Raw genomic sequence first — 16069 nt, forward strand, 5'->3', positions numbered from 1 at the left:
TAAAGTACAAGGAAATTGCGGTTTTTTTCCTAAATTTGAATTGATATTTTTAGTCTCCTTTGCATGAGATTGTAACAAATTTCCTTTTGAAAAATAAAATGATAGCATAATTTTGTTTTGGACCGGTCTTTGAAAGCAATATAATGGTGTCACCTAAACATTTTAAACATTCTAGCGGTTTAAAATTAATTGGACGGCGGTTGAGTCACCAAATATATAATTGAACTATAACTATAGCCGAAAAAAACTTTTTTTAAATATATATAGTTATAGATGCTTACACGGACAATCGAAGGAGCAATCACGGATTTGTTTACATTTTGTACAAACGAAAAACACAACACAGTATTATAGACAATACACAAATAGAGAATATATATATATATATATATATATATAGAAAGGTCTGAAAAATTCCCAACGATGTTAGAACTGTCAAATTTGCGATAAAATTTTTGGTCGTTTGCTCCGGGGGACTCAAACTCGTACCCCTGTGACATCTATGGCAACACCGCCTGCACAAAGTCCAGCGCCCTAGACCACTCGGCCAGCTAGGCTATATAAAAATATAGCTTTCGCTGGCCGGGTCATTCCTCCTCGTAGGATTAATCTAGGGCTGTAACTTAGTACACGATGTATGGTAGTACGGGACAGTTCATTTAGATGTTATTATTATGTAGGATAGAGGATCAAATTAATGATGCATGTCACAACAAATCAATATTTTACAAACGTCTCAGAATGTGACGACTCTATTCACTACACTGCTCCATCGGATCAAATTGATACAGGGAAGATATGTAAACGTATAGAAAGGTCTGAAAATTTCCCAACGATGTTAGAACTGTCAAATTTGCGATGCAAACTTTTGGTCGTTCCTCCGCGGGACTCGAACTCGTACACAAACACAATTAATACTCTTAATGACACATGTTATAACAAGCATAAAGTTGAATAAGAGAATGCAATAGCAAAACAGTTTATGATAAACTACAACGACAACGAGTTGGTTATGGTATTTCTCACATCAGTGAAATAAATTTTATAGTTTTGATCGCGAGGCTTGCTGAGCTATTCAAACTATAAAGTTTATTTCACGAGATGTGAGAAATTCATAATCAACAAGCTTTGAGTGTAGATTCTGTTTCTCTAATTCTCCTAAAAACGTCAAAATAACCTAAAATAATAAGCGCGCGAAAGGTTATGATTCCGATTCGTAGGAAATAAGTTGACGTCACACAAACGCAAACATTCCAAACAAAAGAAACCAGACGATTTCAAAGGTTTTATCACTTTAAATCTACCCGAGTCCCTTCATAATTCTTATTTAAGGTAAGAAAACACCAAACTTATCTCATTTAACTGAAATATAACTACAATGGCAATCGAGGCGATTCAAGATGGAGTCCAGAACAATCGATGTCTAAGCCAATCGAACTCTGAGAACAAAAAAGTCACTAGTGATGAGAACATTTTTTGTCCACACCGGTCAAGCGATATGTAAATTGAAGCAAAATTAGAGAAAAAAGATTCTATACCTTTACATTTTTTACTATAAAAAATTACTTATACATATGTAAGTGAAAACAATATCAATTTATCAATTTTAAACAACTTTGTAAATGTTTTTTAAATGTAATTGTCGCATTCGAAAAAGAATGTTCATATAACTCAATTCAATCTTAGTCGCATGAAATGCAATTTCTATTATTGATTGGGATAGAAATATGTCTTCCCAATAGTATCTCTATGTTGCAAGACCATAATCTGATTCTACTAATGTTTGGCATCTCAGATTTATAATCAAATATATCATCATGAAGAGGTCTTTGGCTAATGTTTTTTTTTTTCATATACAAAATGCATAGTTTTGACGCATTTGATACACCAGAATCCTGGCGTCGATTTAACGAAAAGTCGTACGTGTAAAGTTGATCGTATGTAATGACGTCATAACAGAAAATAGCATTGTAACTTACGATCCATTTTACACGTACGACTTTTTCTGAAACTGACACCAGGGGATACTTGGCCCTTGGTCATGAAACCTAGAAGGTGTTGTTTAGATTTTACGGAAAGAATATTCATTTTCTTTTTCGAAGAGTTAGGACATTGTATATTATATGTATAGTTATATATATTTTAAAACATATATCCTTACAGAACATAACACGTAAAATAATAAGTGTTTTCGTAATTACAAATTTTACAAAAAAAGTATAGAGCAAAACTTTCGATCTTATAAGTGGATTTTTTTTTTGCTTTGTTGTCCAGTATCAAGTATTATTTAATTGAAAAAAGGATCTGAGCGCGACAGATATACAATATTCCACAGACAAAATAATGAGCAAATGACTGGAGAGAAAAAAATTTTGATAACGAAAGTTGTATGACTGGACTAAACTTAATTACTCTAAGTGAAATCAAATACTGACAAAAATATAGCTTCCTGTCTGCCGTGGCGTCTCATTTTATGTGAAATTAATTGAAGTTATAAATAAAAAACCGTTGTTATTGATTCGATGTCACTTCTTGACGTTGAAGTTTTGTTTCTAGAAAGACCTTCTTTGAAAACAAAACAACACGAATATTTTTACTTTTCAATCTTAAATATTAACAAGTACAAATAATGTTCATGTCATATGGTTTACAGTCATGAAATTTATCGATCAATCTTCGTTTTTTTAATTGTCCATACTGCTAGGTATTTTTTATATGTCAGGCTCTATCCGTTACTAAAATATGGGCAATTTTCAAAAAGACACTATTTTTTGAAACTGACTGTGAAATCGCCGATTCACAGAAAAACGTAGGTTTTGGGCGCTTTGAAAGAACATTTCAAGTTTGCCATATCGGATTTACTGTAATATTTCTGTTTTGACTTCAGTACTACCTCCATTTTGTTTTTAAACACGTATATAGTAAACTGAATTTACGATGTTAGCCTTGTTTCGGCTTTTTTTTAAATGTTACTAATTGTACTAACAGCTGCAACTAACACCTGTTCTATTTCTATCTTATTATTTACATAAAAGTCAAACTTATTCTATAAATGTGATATTGCATAATTGTGTACGTATTATTCAATGGTAGACACCCAACTTTCAGTTACACGTGAATAATTCAAACAGCAAGGTAAGAATTATCAGCCGGAATTATTTTCATATTAAGTATTGATAAGACGTGCATTTTTTATATGTAACAGGGTTTGGAAACATGAAATATTGCAACTTATATCAAACAATATTACATTATATATTTTTTACGTGTCATAATTTCATATTGTATATTCAAAATCAGGGGTTTAGAAATACAGTATACAATTTAAAGGTAAAGGCTAGTTTTGGGGTTTTTCAAGATTGACCGTCTTTCAAATGCGAAAAAAACCAACTTATCACACATTTTGTACATTAAGTTTAAGACATTTTGGAGATGAGTAGTACTCATCACATTACCTTTTATTCTTATTGCGAGGACCCGCTCCTCCTTACACATCCAAACCTATTATCCTTGATTCGCCACTGATTCGTTCATCTTTAAAACACTTTAACGAATAAAATGCCTACGTCGTGTATTCAATTAAAACAAGTTCCTGTGCACCATACATCAGCTAGGTCAAATCTAAAGATATCAACGATAACAAATGACGTTTTATGTTTATTACCGCTGTTTTCGGTAATAAGATATGATCTATTACTTCCAAGAAATGTGTTTGATCACTGTACAAATCTTTCTAATGAAAATAATAAATCCTGTTTAAGATAACCATTACACGAGGTTGACAGTCGATGTCTATTTCAGTACTAGTATTCCTTGTACATGTGTACATCTAAAATTTTGAGATTTCGACTTTCGAATCTATTTTGTTCTAACACTACTGATGAAAGGTGTCTCCGTGAAACACGTGTACAGCAAACGAATCCTGCAATATTTTAATATATGTTTGGTTAATTGCTACGCGTAAACGACAGATTTTATACGTTATGCCAGAGCTTGCCGAAACTACGCAGACGTTTTGTATCGCGCTAGAACTCTATTAAATAGGCTTATGGAACAGGGTTATTTTGCTACAAGATTGAATTCATCACTACAGAAGTTTTATAGTCGTCATCATGAACTCGTGGATCGTTGTGGTGTATCCATCTGCACCATGAAAACTGATTTATTCAACTGGTCATATTTTACCTTTCCTCGTTTGTCTACTCCGGACTTGACTTTTTATGAGCAGGTTTTTCTAGAAAAGAAGAGGACGCTCACCCTACCGGTGCGCCTGGTCCATGCTCCCAGTCTTTAGTGGAGTCCGAGTTGCTCATTTGCTTTTGTTACTTTGTATGTATAGTTTTAGTTACTTTATGTTCTTTGTTATGTATGTCTGTTTTCCATGTCTGGTCTTTGTCCCTGGATTGCATTCTTTTGATTACCGCTATAACCTTGGTTCCCTTGATTACTCTTTAATCTTATTCGTTATTGTGTCTTTGAAATAAATCTTTTGTGTATTGTAAATTTAAACACTAAATTTAAAGATTAAAGAAATAAGACCAACGGTATTTGCTTCTACATGCATTTAATAAATGAAATATTCTAATCAGCTAGCAGAATCTTGGGATTTGAAATTATCTTGACGTTTAATTAGTCAATGTTTGATATCATCTCTTGTGGATAATTTCCTAATGAAACAAAGCAGCTCAATTATCGGAAATGGTAGCTGATCAATTAAAGTTTCAATGCTACCTTACACGGCGTCGTATTTCCATAAGATTTTTCATATGCTTTTCAAATATCATATGTTTGGTCAAAAAATTTCTTTCAAATATAAAATTATAGGTTTGGTGATTATGAAGTTAGGTAAATAGATATTGCATAATTTGAATACAGGTGATTATCATTTTGTCTTTTTTATGTTTTGTAACTGTATAATACTGGAGGACATTCAGTATATCAATCATTTTATCAAATTTGATTGCGAAGTATAATGCATAATCAAAGTGCGTGGGATATCTCCATAGGTCTTTAAGTATCGACTTTCACTAGTGCTTACATTTATTAGGCAATTATAAATTGTATGGCACATATTGCCTCTGTGCTTCAAACTAGGCTACAATAGTATAAATAAAGGTAACAACAAAATTACCGAACACTAATCCGATTTATAATGAAGTCAGGTCCAAAATAAATTTTGCAAAATAGATATTACACCACCGGAGCAGCTGGTTCCACAATGTTCTTGACTTAGTACAGGCACTTAAAACGAAATGGTGGGTTAAATCTAGGTTTTACAGCGCGTTAAACCTTCCTCTTCCATTGCGGCGTAACTATACCAGTGGTCATTATCCGTAAATCAGCAGTCACATCAGCACAAAGAACATTTTACGAAAACAATCATTAATCATTGTTTTTGACGAAACTGAGTACTTTTCAACCAAGGACTGATATCTAAAATAGAATTTGGTAAGAGATCTTTTATGACGCATTTCCTCGTTCCCCTGATAATGATGAGTTTAATTCCTAATTGCATCCAAATTTTTCTCTGAACGTAATTCTTTCCTTGGGGTTGTTTTTTTTTCTTTCTTTTCCTTTTTTAGCTAAAAAACAGCTATTCTGTTTTCCTTTAGTCTTCTCTAAGTTATTATTTATTATTGTTTCAAAATTTCAATATAAAGCAAATTTATCATAATCAATTGATCCCTACAAAAGACCTCACATAGGGACATCTTACAAGTAAATATCGATGTTGTAAATGACCATTGTGTCCAGTATAATGGGATTTTCACGATATAGTCTATAATAGTTGTTTTAGTATCAAATTGTTGCAAACATCAAGGGATTTTGTTAATATGTGTGTTTGCAATTACAACATTTTGTTGCGACAGACCATTGGGACCTTTTACTTTATACTGAATATGTTCATTCAAAAGTCAAATGCACAGGATTAATATTTATTTTGATTTTTGTTTCACCAGGACAAGTTACAATGTAATACAAATAAATGTCTAGGTGTTAAATTCATCTTTAAATAAAGTAACACAAAGATTTCACTATTGTTATTTGTTTTTTTGTATATTTGTTATTTTTTTGCGTTGTTCGGTAATGTTCTTTTCCAGTGACCGCTCTTTATGCCACATTTGTAACGCTAATATAACCTTTCACAACTTACACATCGTCGATTTTATTCATTAATCGTAAATTGAAAAAAGGACTTCGGCAAAAATATAAGATTTCATAAATCATAATTTAAAGTCGTACTCTTTTTTTTAAAACAATATTATATATAGGGTTGTTTTGGCGGATGTATTTTTTTTACGATTGCAAGGCAAACCAGTATGCCAACTAAGGATCTACAATGATTACAATAGTCAACATCTTTTTTCTTTTCCTTTTTTCTTTAGATCCTAAGTTAGCCTATAAGTACCTAAGCTCAGAGTAAATGTTTTGCGGAATTTACTCTATCGTTTCTATACAGACCTCAAAAATACGCTACAATAAGCACCTCGTACAAAGTACCTGCTGTATGGTATTTCGATGGATTCAGAGTTAAGATTCCTGTAATGAATGCCCGTTTCATAACATTTCTGCTAGTGTGTCTTGAAGGATATATTGAACTGTAAACTGTGCTATTTTCGCTGTAGCTTTATTTGCGCTTGTAACCCGAAAATAAAACTTTTGTTGATATTTTTTCGCAGAAAATTATACTATAAATTTGAGAAAGATCGCGAATTTAAACTGTACGAAAATTTCCCAGTTTACAGTATTTGGCAACACAGAGCATCCACCTTTACAGCAAACATTTTCCAAAATACTTAAATCGAGAAGACACTTCAGTCAATCGATCAATTGTAGAATAATATTCAACTAAATGAACAACATGTGTTTCTTTATCAAACCTGGAATCATAATTTCATTAAGTATATATGTTTGACTCTAAAACATTTAATTTTACAAATCAAGCATTTTTAGAATAAAAATCTTCTTTGAGAGATTAATGAATGACAAACAGATCAGTAATCAAACGTCGGCCATATGACCCGTGTCTGACTTTTGTACATATGATGTTCATGAATGATGTCAACAAATGGAAATCAATATAATATTTGTACCATGGGACAAATTAACTTTACGTCCTATCTTTTGACATTCTTCTGAGAATACATTAGTACTAGAATCGTTTCCACTTGTCGCTACTGTCTAACAGTTTAAGTATTTTATCTGGATTTTGTCGTATCAATGTTAAAACAAATTGGTCATTCGGAGACACATCTATCAACACACAGAAAAAGGGCACAAGTCCAAATAATGTAGACTAAGCATGACAAACTACAAAACAAAAGGGGAATAGATGTCTTAAATAAATAATTATACCGAGTAGTGGCAGTAGGCTATTAGATAAAACGATTAAATTTTTACATATATCATATATTTAGATAAAAATATACGTTTTATATTAGCATTAAAGTGATTGTTAAAAGCCTTTATATTTAAACTATTTTTGCATACCCTATACAACAATTCTAGTCTTATTTCGCGTAACTAATATCACACCTTTAGATACCCCTTTTAATGGCACCCCTACCCACGTTTGAAGTAAAGTGAAACAATAGGTAAAATTAAACATATCATGTCAATCTGCGTCACATGTTGTATCAATCTGAGACTTCAATTTCAACATCGAGGTCCACCTGTTAGTGGGTTGATAAAGGTCGAGGGTTGATAGGACATTTAATACAAATAATAGTAGAGATATGCACATTTTCCTAAAAGATTCTTTACTATCAAATTTATATGGTTGGCCCAAAATTGAATTCAAAGCATGATACGATTTTTTCAAAGCCAATTACATAAATATTCTCAATAATCGCAGCTAATTCGTTGAACATTATTAAGCAGTACATACAATTTGACCGGAATAAGTGCATCTTTTAATGAAAATGTGACAGTTATACATTTCCGTACTCAAGCTAGTGCCCGAATCTTTAAAACATGAAACGTTTGAATATACACACTCATGTGCATTCTATATTTTCAAAATAGCTTGGATGTACATTGTTTATTGTTCAAAGACACATTGACCTTACTTGTGTTTATCTTTACATTTCATTAGCATGTTAAATATAAATGTCATGGTATTCTTGAAAGACAAGACTGCGCAATTACACTGGGTGTTTGTTTTTTTAGTGTCAGTCCCTGTGAGAATTAAAACAGCGAGTAAAACATTGTATGAAATAACCCTAAATTGTGAATGTTAAATTTGACTATTTGCACCATCAGAATCAGGGTAAAAGTACAAATTTTACATATCACTTTGGTATATTGAGTAATTATTACATTAAAATGCACTAAAATGAAAATTTCAAGGTCAAATAACTCTCTCAAAAACCTGATTTTCTAACATTCTATTGAAACATCTGATAATCAGCAAATCCAGTGATACAGATATCGAAAAACTGCCTTTGCAAATAAGGAAGCATACTTGAGAGAAATTATATTGTCGGATCGGTGAGATATTGAAATGCATGTTTCTATTTTTTGCACTTTTACCTTATTCTTACAAAATCTTACACTGAAAAAAGTAAACAGTATCAAGCATTGAAATCCATTTAAAAGCAACCATGTTTAGAAAGAAGAACAGAAGTACACACAAACCACACGAAATCTGAAGCATATACACCATTAACGATAACTATGAAGATAACATACATGAAAGGTGATGCAAACATTGAATTTTTTAGGCAAGACTTGTTTCTGATGATGACAGATAACTTTTGTATTATCTAAATACAACAAAAGGTCACTATTGAAATTACTGCTAACTTACATGAAGATTTTAGGGTGTAATATCGTCAGCAGTATAGCAAAAAGTGCCATCTTTCTTTTCTACATGTTACCGGCAAAACAGAGAAGTTGAGGGATACATCCGGTATGAAAGGAAAGTCAATCGAAAATATATAAGGCACTGATCATGTAAATGAAAAATATGAAAGAAGACAATTCTATGAACAAACGAGCAACGTTCACAAATTTTCCAACTGACAAAGACATACCACAAGAAGGAAGACAGAGAAGAGAGGCAACCACCCCACTGTAACATTTCAGACTCAAACTGGTTGATTGTACAGAAAATGTGCCAACGTAGTTAATAGTGCATCTGACAGTGTTTAAAAGCATTACTTAAACAAAGATTAAATCGTATGAAAGAACATGTCTTGAGATGGTATAGAAAAGCTCTGTTGAAATATCTGTGCTCATAAATCATAATGAAACATGTTGTAATTGAAGCGTTTTACTTCAACACATGTACAAACATTCTTATAACATATGCATCCACGCATGCTAACCATTGGCTTATTTAGGAATTTTCAGTCCGTCGTCTCGATTTTCAGACGTAGCGTATACAATTAGTTTATCTTTACTCTAAAATTAATTTGCCAGAATGGCTCCAGACGCATCCATATTATATACTCGAATATTGATATTTTGACAAGTTATATCATACATGTAACTTATTGATAATAAGTTGATGTTGAGTGCCACTCTGACCGATATATGATAAAGTTTTTGTGTAATAAATATATTCTAGTCAAAATTAATAAATGTTATGTTGCATGAATACAGGTATAACAAGATATACATCAATATGAATATGTGTATGTTTGATGATAAACTATTATGGTATAGCCATTTGATTAGATATTGTGTTCTTTTCAAGGACGCTTACCCTACCGGAGCACCTGGTCCATGCTCCCATGTTTTAGTGGAGTCTGATTTGCTAATTTGCTTTTGTTAATTTGTATGTTTGATTTTAGTTACTTCATGTTCTTCGTTGTGTATGTCTATTTTCCATGTCTGGTCTTTGTCGCTGGATTGCATTCTTTTGATTACCGGTATAACCTTGGCCCCCTTGATTACTCTTTGACTAAATTCATATTTATATCAATGAAATTACTAACATGTATTACAGTCATTACTTGGAAACAAATATGAAACAAATATAAAACAAATGGACTATAAAAAAAACTTTTTTCTCTTACTAAGGCCGCGGAAAAAACATTTTTGGTTTGACTTTGGAATAACAATTTATTTTTGCAAAATAATTCCAGCCCTTGTACTTGATATTTTTTTTTAAGTTTTGGATTCCCTTCCTTGTTTAGGAAATCAATTAAATCTCATTTAATTCCATTGCAACGTAATTTAACCAGAAAGACGTTTGGAATTTTACAATGTCATGCCTTCACAGCATTGATAAATAAACTTAGAAATTCTCACTGATAAAATATGAATAAGAGTTAAGATCAATGAGCCAGATCATTTCCTTTTTGAAGTAGTTTTTAAAATCCATATAAACAAAATAAAATAAAGAAAGAAACATCCCTTTCATTGCCATCTGTTATTAAGTGCAAATCCGTATTGCATTGTACATGCATATAAAGATTAAAATTATCATTCCAGACAATATTACATGTTTATGACACTGATGCCTGATAATCTCCCTTTAAAACTGATATAAACTTCCTATCAAATAAAAACAAACACAGCACGAAATCTAAACATATACATTGAAAGTTCTTCCATTGGATCGCCAAAACACAATAATCAGACTGACAATCTGGTACTGATATACTTTATATATGTTTGGTAGATACCTTTCTTAATCGAATATTATATGATGAACTCATGAGTTGTTGTTGTATATTTATGTGAAAACCACATATTTTCACGTTCCTTTTCAAAACAGACAAATAAAATATTATGATATAGAGATTAGCACCCCGGGGATTTCTTTATGATTATGCTCTTACTAGAGATAATCTTGCGCTTTGTAAATAAAACTTCTAAAATATTCCTAAATACATATTTCTACTATCAGAATGTAAACTTATTTGAAAATCAACAAGTCGTTCAAGATATTTTTCAATAAAACGTTTTTTTTTATGTTTGAGAAATCAATGGTACGGTAATTTTGAAATACTTTGAAGAACGTGACACTCGCATACGACAAAAATATTTGTGTACTACTGTATTTTTGAAATGTATGGACAGTTGTAGGTTATTTTATATCAATGATATTATGATAGAAAACGAACATTAAAAATGTGTTTAACAACATTAACAACACAATCCGTCATTTATTAAGATTTTCAAAAACGTATAAGGCTGAATATTGTTAAAGATTGAATAAAACGAAACAAACGCTTGAACGTAGATAAAAAATATTACTTACCTATATTTAATCTAAATTGTTGACTATCAGTCGTTACAAAATGACATAAAGTTATGATTAACACACATACTTTGACTTCCATCTTTGTTGTAATTACCAATCACATTTCGTCATTCACAACTTTAACTGTTTTTATTCCTTGCCGCGTGGATGTTCATTTCTTAATTGCAAAGTTTTTATCACGCTGAAATCAGTGAAACAAGCTTGATGATAATAATTTAGTCTGGCGTGTTACACGGTCGATCCTTGGTCGATATAACATTAGTCCGGTATAAAGTCGGCTTGTTAAATGCTCAAATTATAATAATCAACTTTATTTGAGGAATTAGAATGAAAGACCAATCGTAAAATATATTTTTAAATACATTAAGTAACCTGGGATTAAGCAATTAGGACGAAACCCAATTTAATCAATGTTTAAAAACTTTGACAGTAGTTGATTGCTGCGATGGTAGTTATTCCCAATAAAACTCATTTTTCCTTCTAATATAGACTGAAATAGATATCCTCAGAGGATTATAATTGAGACACGAATCAGTCATTTTGTTGCATTATCTGCTAATGAAATATTGTATTGCATGATTTGCGTAATACCTTGTTTGTAGTGGTCCCGTTGTCATCTGAGTTGTGGTGCTGAGGAGAGTTGGTTTTTGACGTCAATAGATCTATAATAGAAATTCTCTTTGAGTAGAAACTTTAAATTGTCGGCATATTCAATAGCTGATATCTATTTTTCTCTTTCTTTAGCATAAGAAGAAAATATATAATTACACTTGACGTTGGTATTAAAACATTGTTTCAGCGATATTGATGACTCAGTCTATCGAATTGATGAGTTTAAAAACTTGTAGACTTGTATTGTTGTTTGTACGTTTTAACTCTATCTGAAATCGAATTTCGTTATTATCATTTTAATGTTGTCACTTATATTCAAGTGTATTTATAGTTTTGTCGTGTTAGATGTATAATGCAACGATTGATTGCCATTATCTATGACATATTCATCGTGTATTATTGAAATAATATATTAGTTAGAGAGTAGAAATTCTTGTTATTTCCCTTAGTCATCGGATGTTAAGTAGAAGCCTTAGTAAGTGTCATGCAAATTCTGTAATATGTGATTTTTGCAAGTAAGTTGCTTTATAGGTCTATATGAGTTCTACCTTTTATACTATATAACGTTTATCTCCTTAGAACAAGGATTACATGAAAAGCCACATGATAATTTCTGTTTACCATAACATTTTTAACAAAAAATCCAAAATAACAATATATATGCTTTCCAACAATAAATTACAGTTTGCATGATTCTTATCTAGTGTGCTATTTAATTCTCAAAGAATAGTCTTAAAGTTATGTTTCGCCCCCGCAGCACTTTATAGGATATGTTATACAAAGGTAACCTTAAATAATGTCATATGCCTTTTTAAGTTCTCAATTGTTTGGAATGGCAATTATTGGCAAAGAAGATAAAAAAAGCTTTGCATACATGTATCAGAACTAATTTAAAATCAATAGTTTAGATGAAAAGTGTTCCAGAGTATTATTCTGGTTTTGCAAAATGCTTGCGTTGCAGAGTCTGGTCGGATCATGCGCTTAAAATGAAATACTGTGATTTGTTGGTTTGCAAACGCCTTTTATTTCTTATATACCACCAATAATTTTTTGTCACAGCGATATGAAATTCAACCAATTACAAATCTTTCTAACATTTCATTGCATTATTTTACTTCTAGAACATTGTCAAAATTTAAAATATGATTGGTTTCATTTTAATAAGTTTTATAAGAACGCTATCAAAACACTTGACAAAGTAACTTCTGGACTAATGTTATATGCAAAAACAGGTTGATAACGAGCTTTTTTAACAAAACGTATTTACTGTGGAATTAACTGACACGTTTTGTTTGTTCCTTTGCTTTGTCGTATTTTTCATTATATATGGTTCTGCCTAAAACCCAGGCAAGGGTTATATCCCACGTGATCAATTACACAGTTTAAAAACACTTGTTAGGTCTTAAGACCAAATTTTCTAATGTTCCTGTCCTTGGATCGATCTGCTACAAATTGTGAGCTATTGTTTTTGGACTGGTTATAATGTTGAAATTCTGGCGGGAGAATTTTTCCATACTTCTTCTGCAGTAGAACATAACCAAATTGTAACCGGTAACATCTCTAGTCGACAACTTTTATTGGTACTTTTAATTTTGAATCTTTTTATTATGGATCCTACAGAAGGATTTTAAAAAAATGAGATCTACTAAATATCTTGAAATATTATTTGACTGGTTGTTTTGTAAAAATTATAGATGGACTTTTTCCCGTACTTTATCTGTAGTAGGACATAATCAATAATAAAAAATAATATTAATAAATAACAAATATCTCCATAGGGCTACCTTCATGTGCGCTTGTATTTCAGAATAGTTTCAATGAGGCCTACAGAAGAATTTCCGATAAAACTGTGTGGGATTGAGAAATGCATGAATCAGTGATCATTAAAGTGTGCCTGATTTTAGACAGAGCTGCACTAAAATGACAGTACTTTGTATAAACTATTATATTCAATATTTTGATATACATCAAAGTCAACATTTGCAAGGAAAATCCCTTTACTGTCATTTTGTAATCGTTGACATTTAAATTATTTTTGTTCTTCAATAGGATATAAAAAAGCTTAATAAGTCCTCTCAATAGCCGGAATATAACTGTCTCATTTCTTTAAGAGTAATCAAGGGAACCAAGGTTATAGCGGTAATCAAAAGAATGCAATCCAGGGAAAAGACATGGAAAACAGACATACACAACAAAGACCATAAAGTAACTAAAATCATACATACAAAGTAACAAAAGCAAATGAGCAACTCGGACTCCACTAAAAACTGGGAGCTTGGACCAGGTGCACCGATAGGGTAAGCGTTATTAAGAAATGGAAAAAAATTATGTTCCGAGTAGAAACACGATGTGAATATTCCAACAATCAGTTCTTACACAAATTGAGAAAAGAAGTTAAATTTGCTGACGTTACCATCATTTTATTATTGGATTTTTTTATTTGAAGTTCCAAGGGGTAACTTTTTATCTGCAACACGAAAAATAAAATTTAAAGGAAAATCTAAATTCCAAATGTTTTTTTAAAGAAGAACCCAAATCCAAAACAAACACATGTATCGAAGCCGAAAGCAAAATAAAGCACCAAAAGGTTCTATTATGTGTAGTACAAGGGATAAAGCCACAAGACAGTATGTTTAATCCCTTTGATAAGGCGGAAAATATAATTGTTCTCGAATATTTATTTACATGCGTATCGTTACATATGGTGTTGTTATGATGGAAACATCTTCCATGCATAATGCATCAAGTAAAGCTGTTTTAATATAGAGGAAATAAGCATTGAAGATTCTTTATCATTTAACCATTTAGAACGTGGCTTATAGTATATGTTTGATTGAACTATGGACTAATTCTCCGCTTAGATTGATTTTATAAATTTGTCATGTATGTTATAATTGGATTTTTAGCGAAAATTTAGTTAATATTATAATGAGTTTAAGTACAAGCAACGTAAAATAAGATGGCAATTTGCGAGAATCTCACTAATGTCACGCATTTATGGAGTTTTCATATCAAAACTAACACGTTGTACCAGAGCTTGCCTTGACTACGCAGACTTAATGTATCGCGTTAGACTTCTTATAATTAGGCTTCTGTAACAGAGTAAGCTTGGTACAAGATTGAAGTCTTCACTACAGTAGTTTTATGGTCGTGGATCATTACGATGTATCAATTTGCACCATGAAAACAGATTTGTTCAACGAGTCTTATTTTTCCTTTCCTCTTTCGTCTACCCCAAACGACTTGTTCATGAGCAACTAGCCGGGTGTTCCTAGAAAAATAAAGGTTGCTTACGCTACCGGTGCACATGGTTCATCGTCCCATTTTTACGTGGAGTCCAAGTTGCTCATTCACTTTTGTTACTTTGCATGTATTATTTTGGTTATTTTATGTTCTTTTTTGCTTTTCATATCTGGTCTTTTTTGTCTATTACATTCTTCTGATTTCCGCTAGAATCTTGCTTTCCTTAATTACTCTTTCTTTTCAGTGAGTTATGAAGTTTTATGTTTGTCTTCCGAGCGTCTTTTTCATTTTGTCTTATCAGATGTCTTATACAACACACAACGCCAGGAAAAATCGTTCAAGATATAATCATTATTATTTTGGAAAGATATATATTGGTTAACATTTCAGAGCTATACTTTTTATTTACTTTTGAAATCTTTTCATTGTTATTCGCAATCTCATTTCCCCAAACGAGAATTCAATTTTAATCCGAGTCGTGTAAGATGAACCGACGTTTCTTGACAATCTTCGACAATAAACATTAATCACGTGATAAGATCGTAGCATTCATGTTAGTAATTGATGAAAATACGAAACTTTGGATCAATAAAAAATTTCAATTGAGCTCAATTTTCTTGTTACTTTATCTAATCCCAAGGGTATAGAACTTCTAGCCTTTCAAAATAAAGATCTCGCAAAGAAACGAACATCTTTCAAACAAAAAACGAAATGTATAAAGACAATTTCTTGAATCTTTTTTCTTAAAGCCGTTCATTTATAAGATTTTATATAGTTTGTTTAAATTTGGAATTTGTTTCTTTCATCTTTTCTTTTTCTCATTCTAATTTAGGTTAAATTGGTTCATTTCATTTAGTTTTGAAATTCTATCAGAAAGCGAACCTTTGTATTTCATATTTAAATTAACCAATTTCTAATAGATTTATATTATTGCTAATGTAAAGTTTTAAACAAACATACTTCATTTCAATTTGAATTATTTTACCTAAAATTAAATAG

The 16069-nt window shown here is 31.4% G+C and overlaps 1 protein-coding gene across 3 annotated transcripts in view; it reads right to left on the reverse strand.

The window, feature by feature from the left end:
* Nucleotides 1-12047, reverse strand: part of LOC148604984 (glutamate receptor 1-like) — a 47092-nt gene extending 35045 nt beyond the window's left edge. Inside the window, exons 1-2 of one of the 3 annotated variants that reach the window (XM_088550813.1) lie at nucleotides 11807-12047; nucleotides 11213-11396 (exon numbers count right to left, since the gene is read on the reverse strand). In XM_088550813.1, the coding sequence (XP_088406939.1) occupies nucleotides 11213-11294 (82 nt within the window). In that variant the 5' untranslated portion in view covers nucleotides 11295-11396; nucleotides 11807-12047. Of the gene's footprint in view, nucleotides 1-3455; nucleotides 3917-11212; nucleotides 11691-11806 lie in introns of those variants that run through there. The other 2 variants (XM_088550814.1, XM_088550815.1) reach the window with 2 other exon arrangements.
* Between the last annotated feature and the right edge of the window lie 4022 nt (nucleotides 12048-16069).

Source organism: Perna viridis, chromosome 10, assembly GCF_037379345.1.
Source record: "Perna viridis isolate PV_CMFRI_1.1 ecotype Kerala chromosome 10, ASM3737934v1, whole genome shotgun sequence".
NCBI classification, from domain to species: domain Eukaryota; kingdom Metazoa; phylum Mollusca; class Bivalvia; order Mytilida; family Mytilidae; genus Perna; species Perna viridis.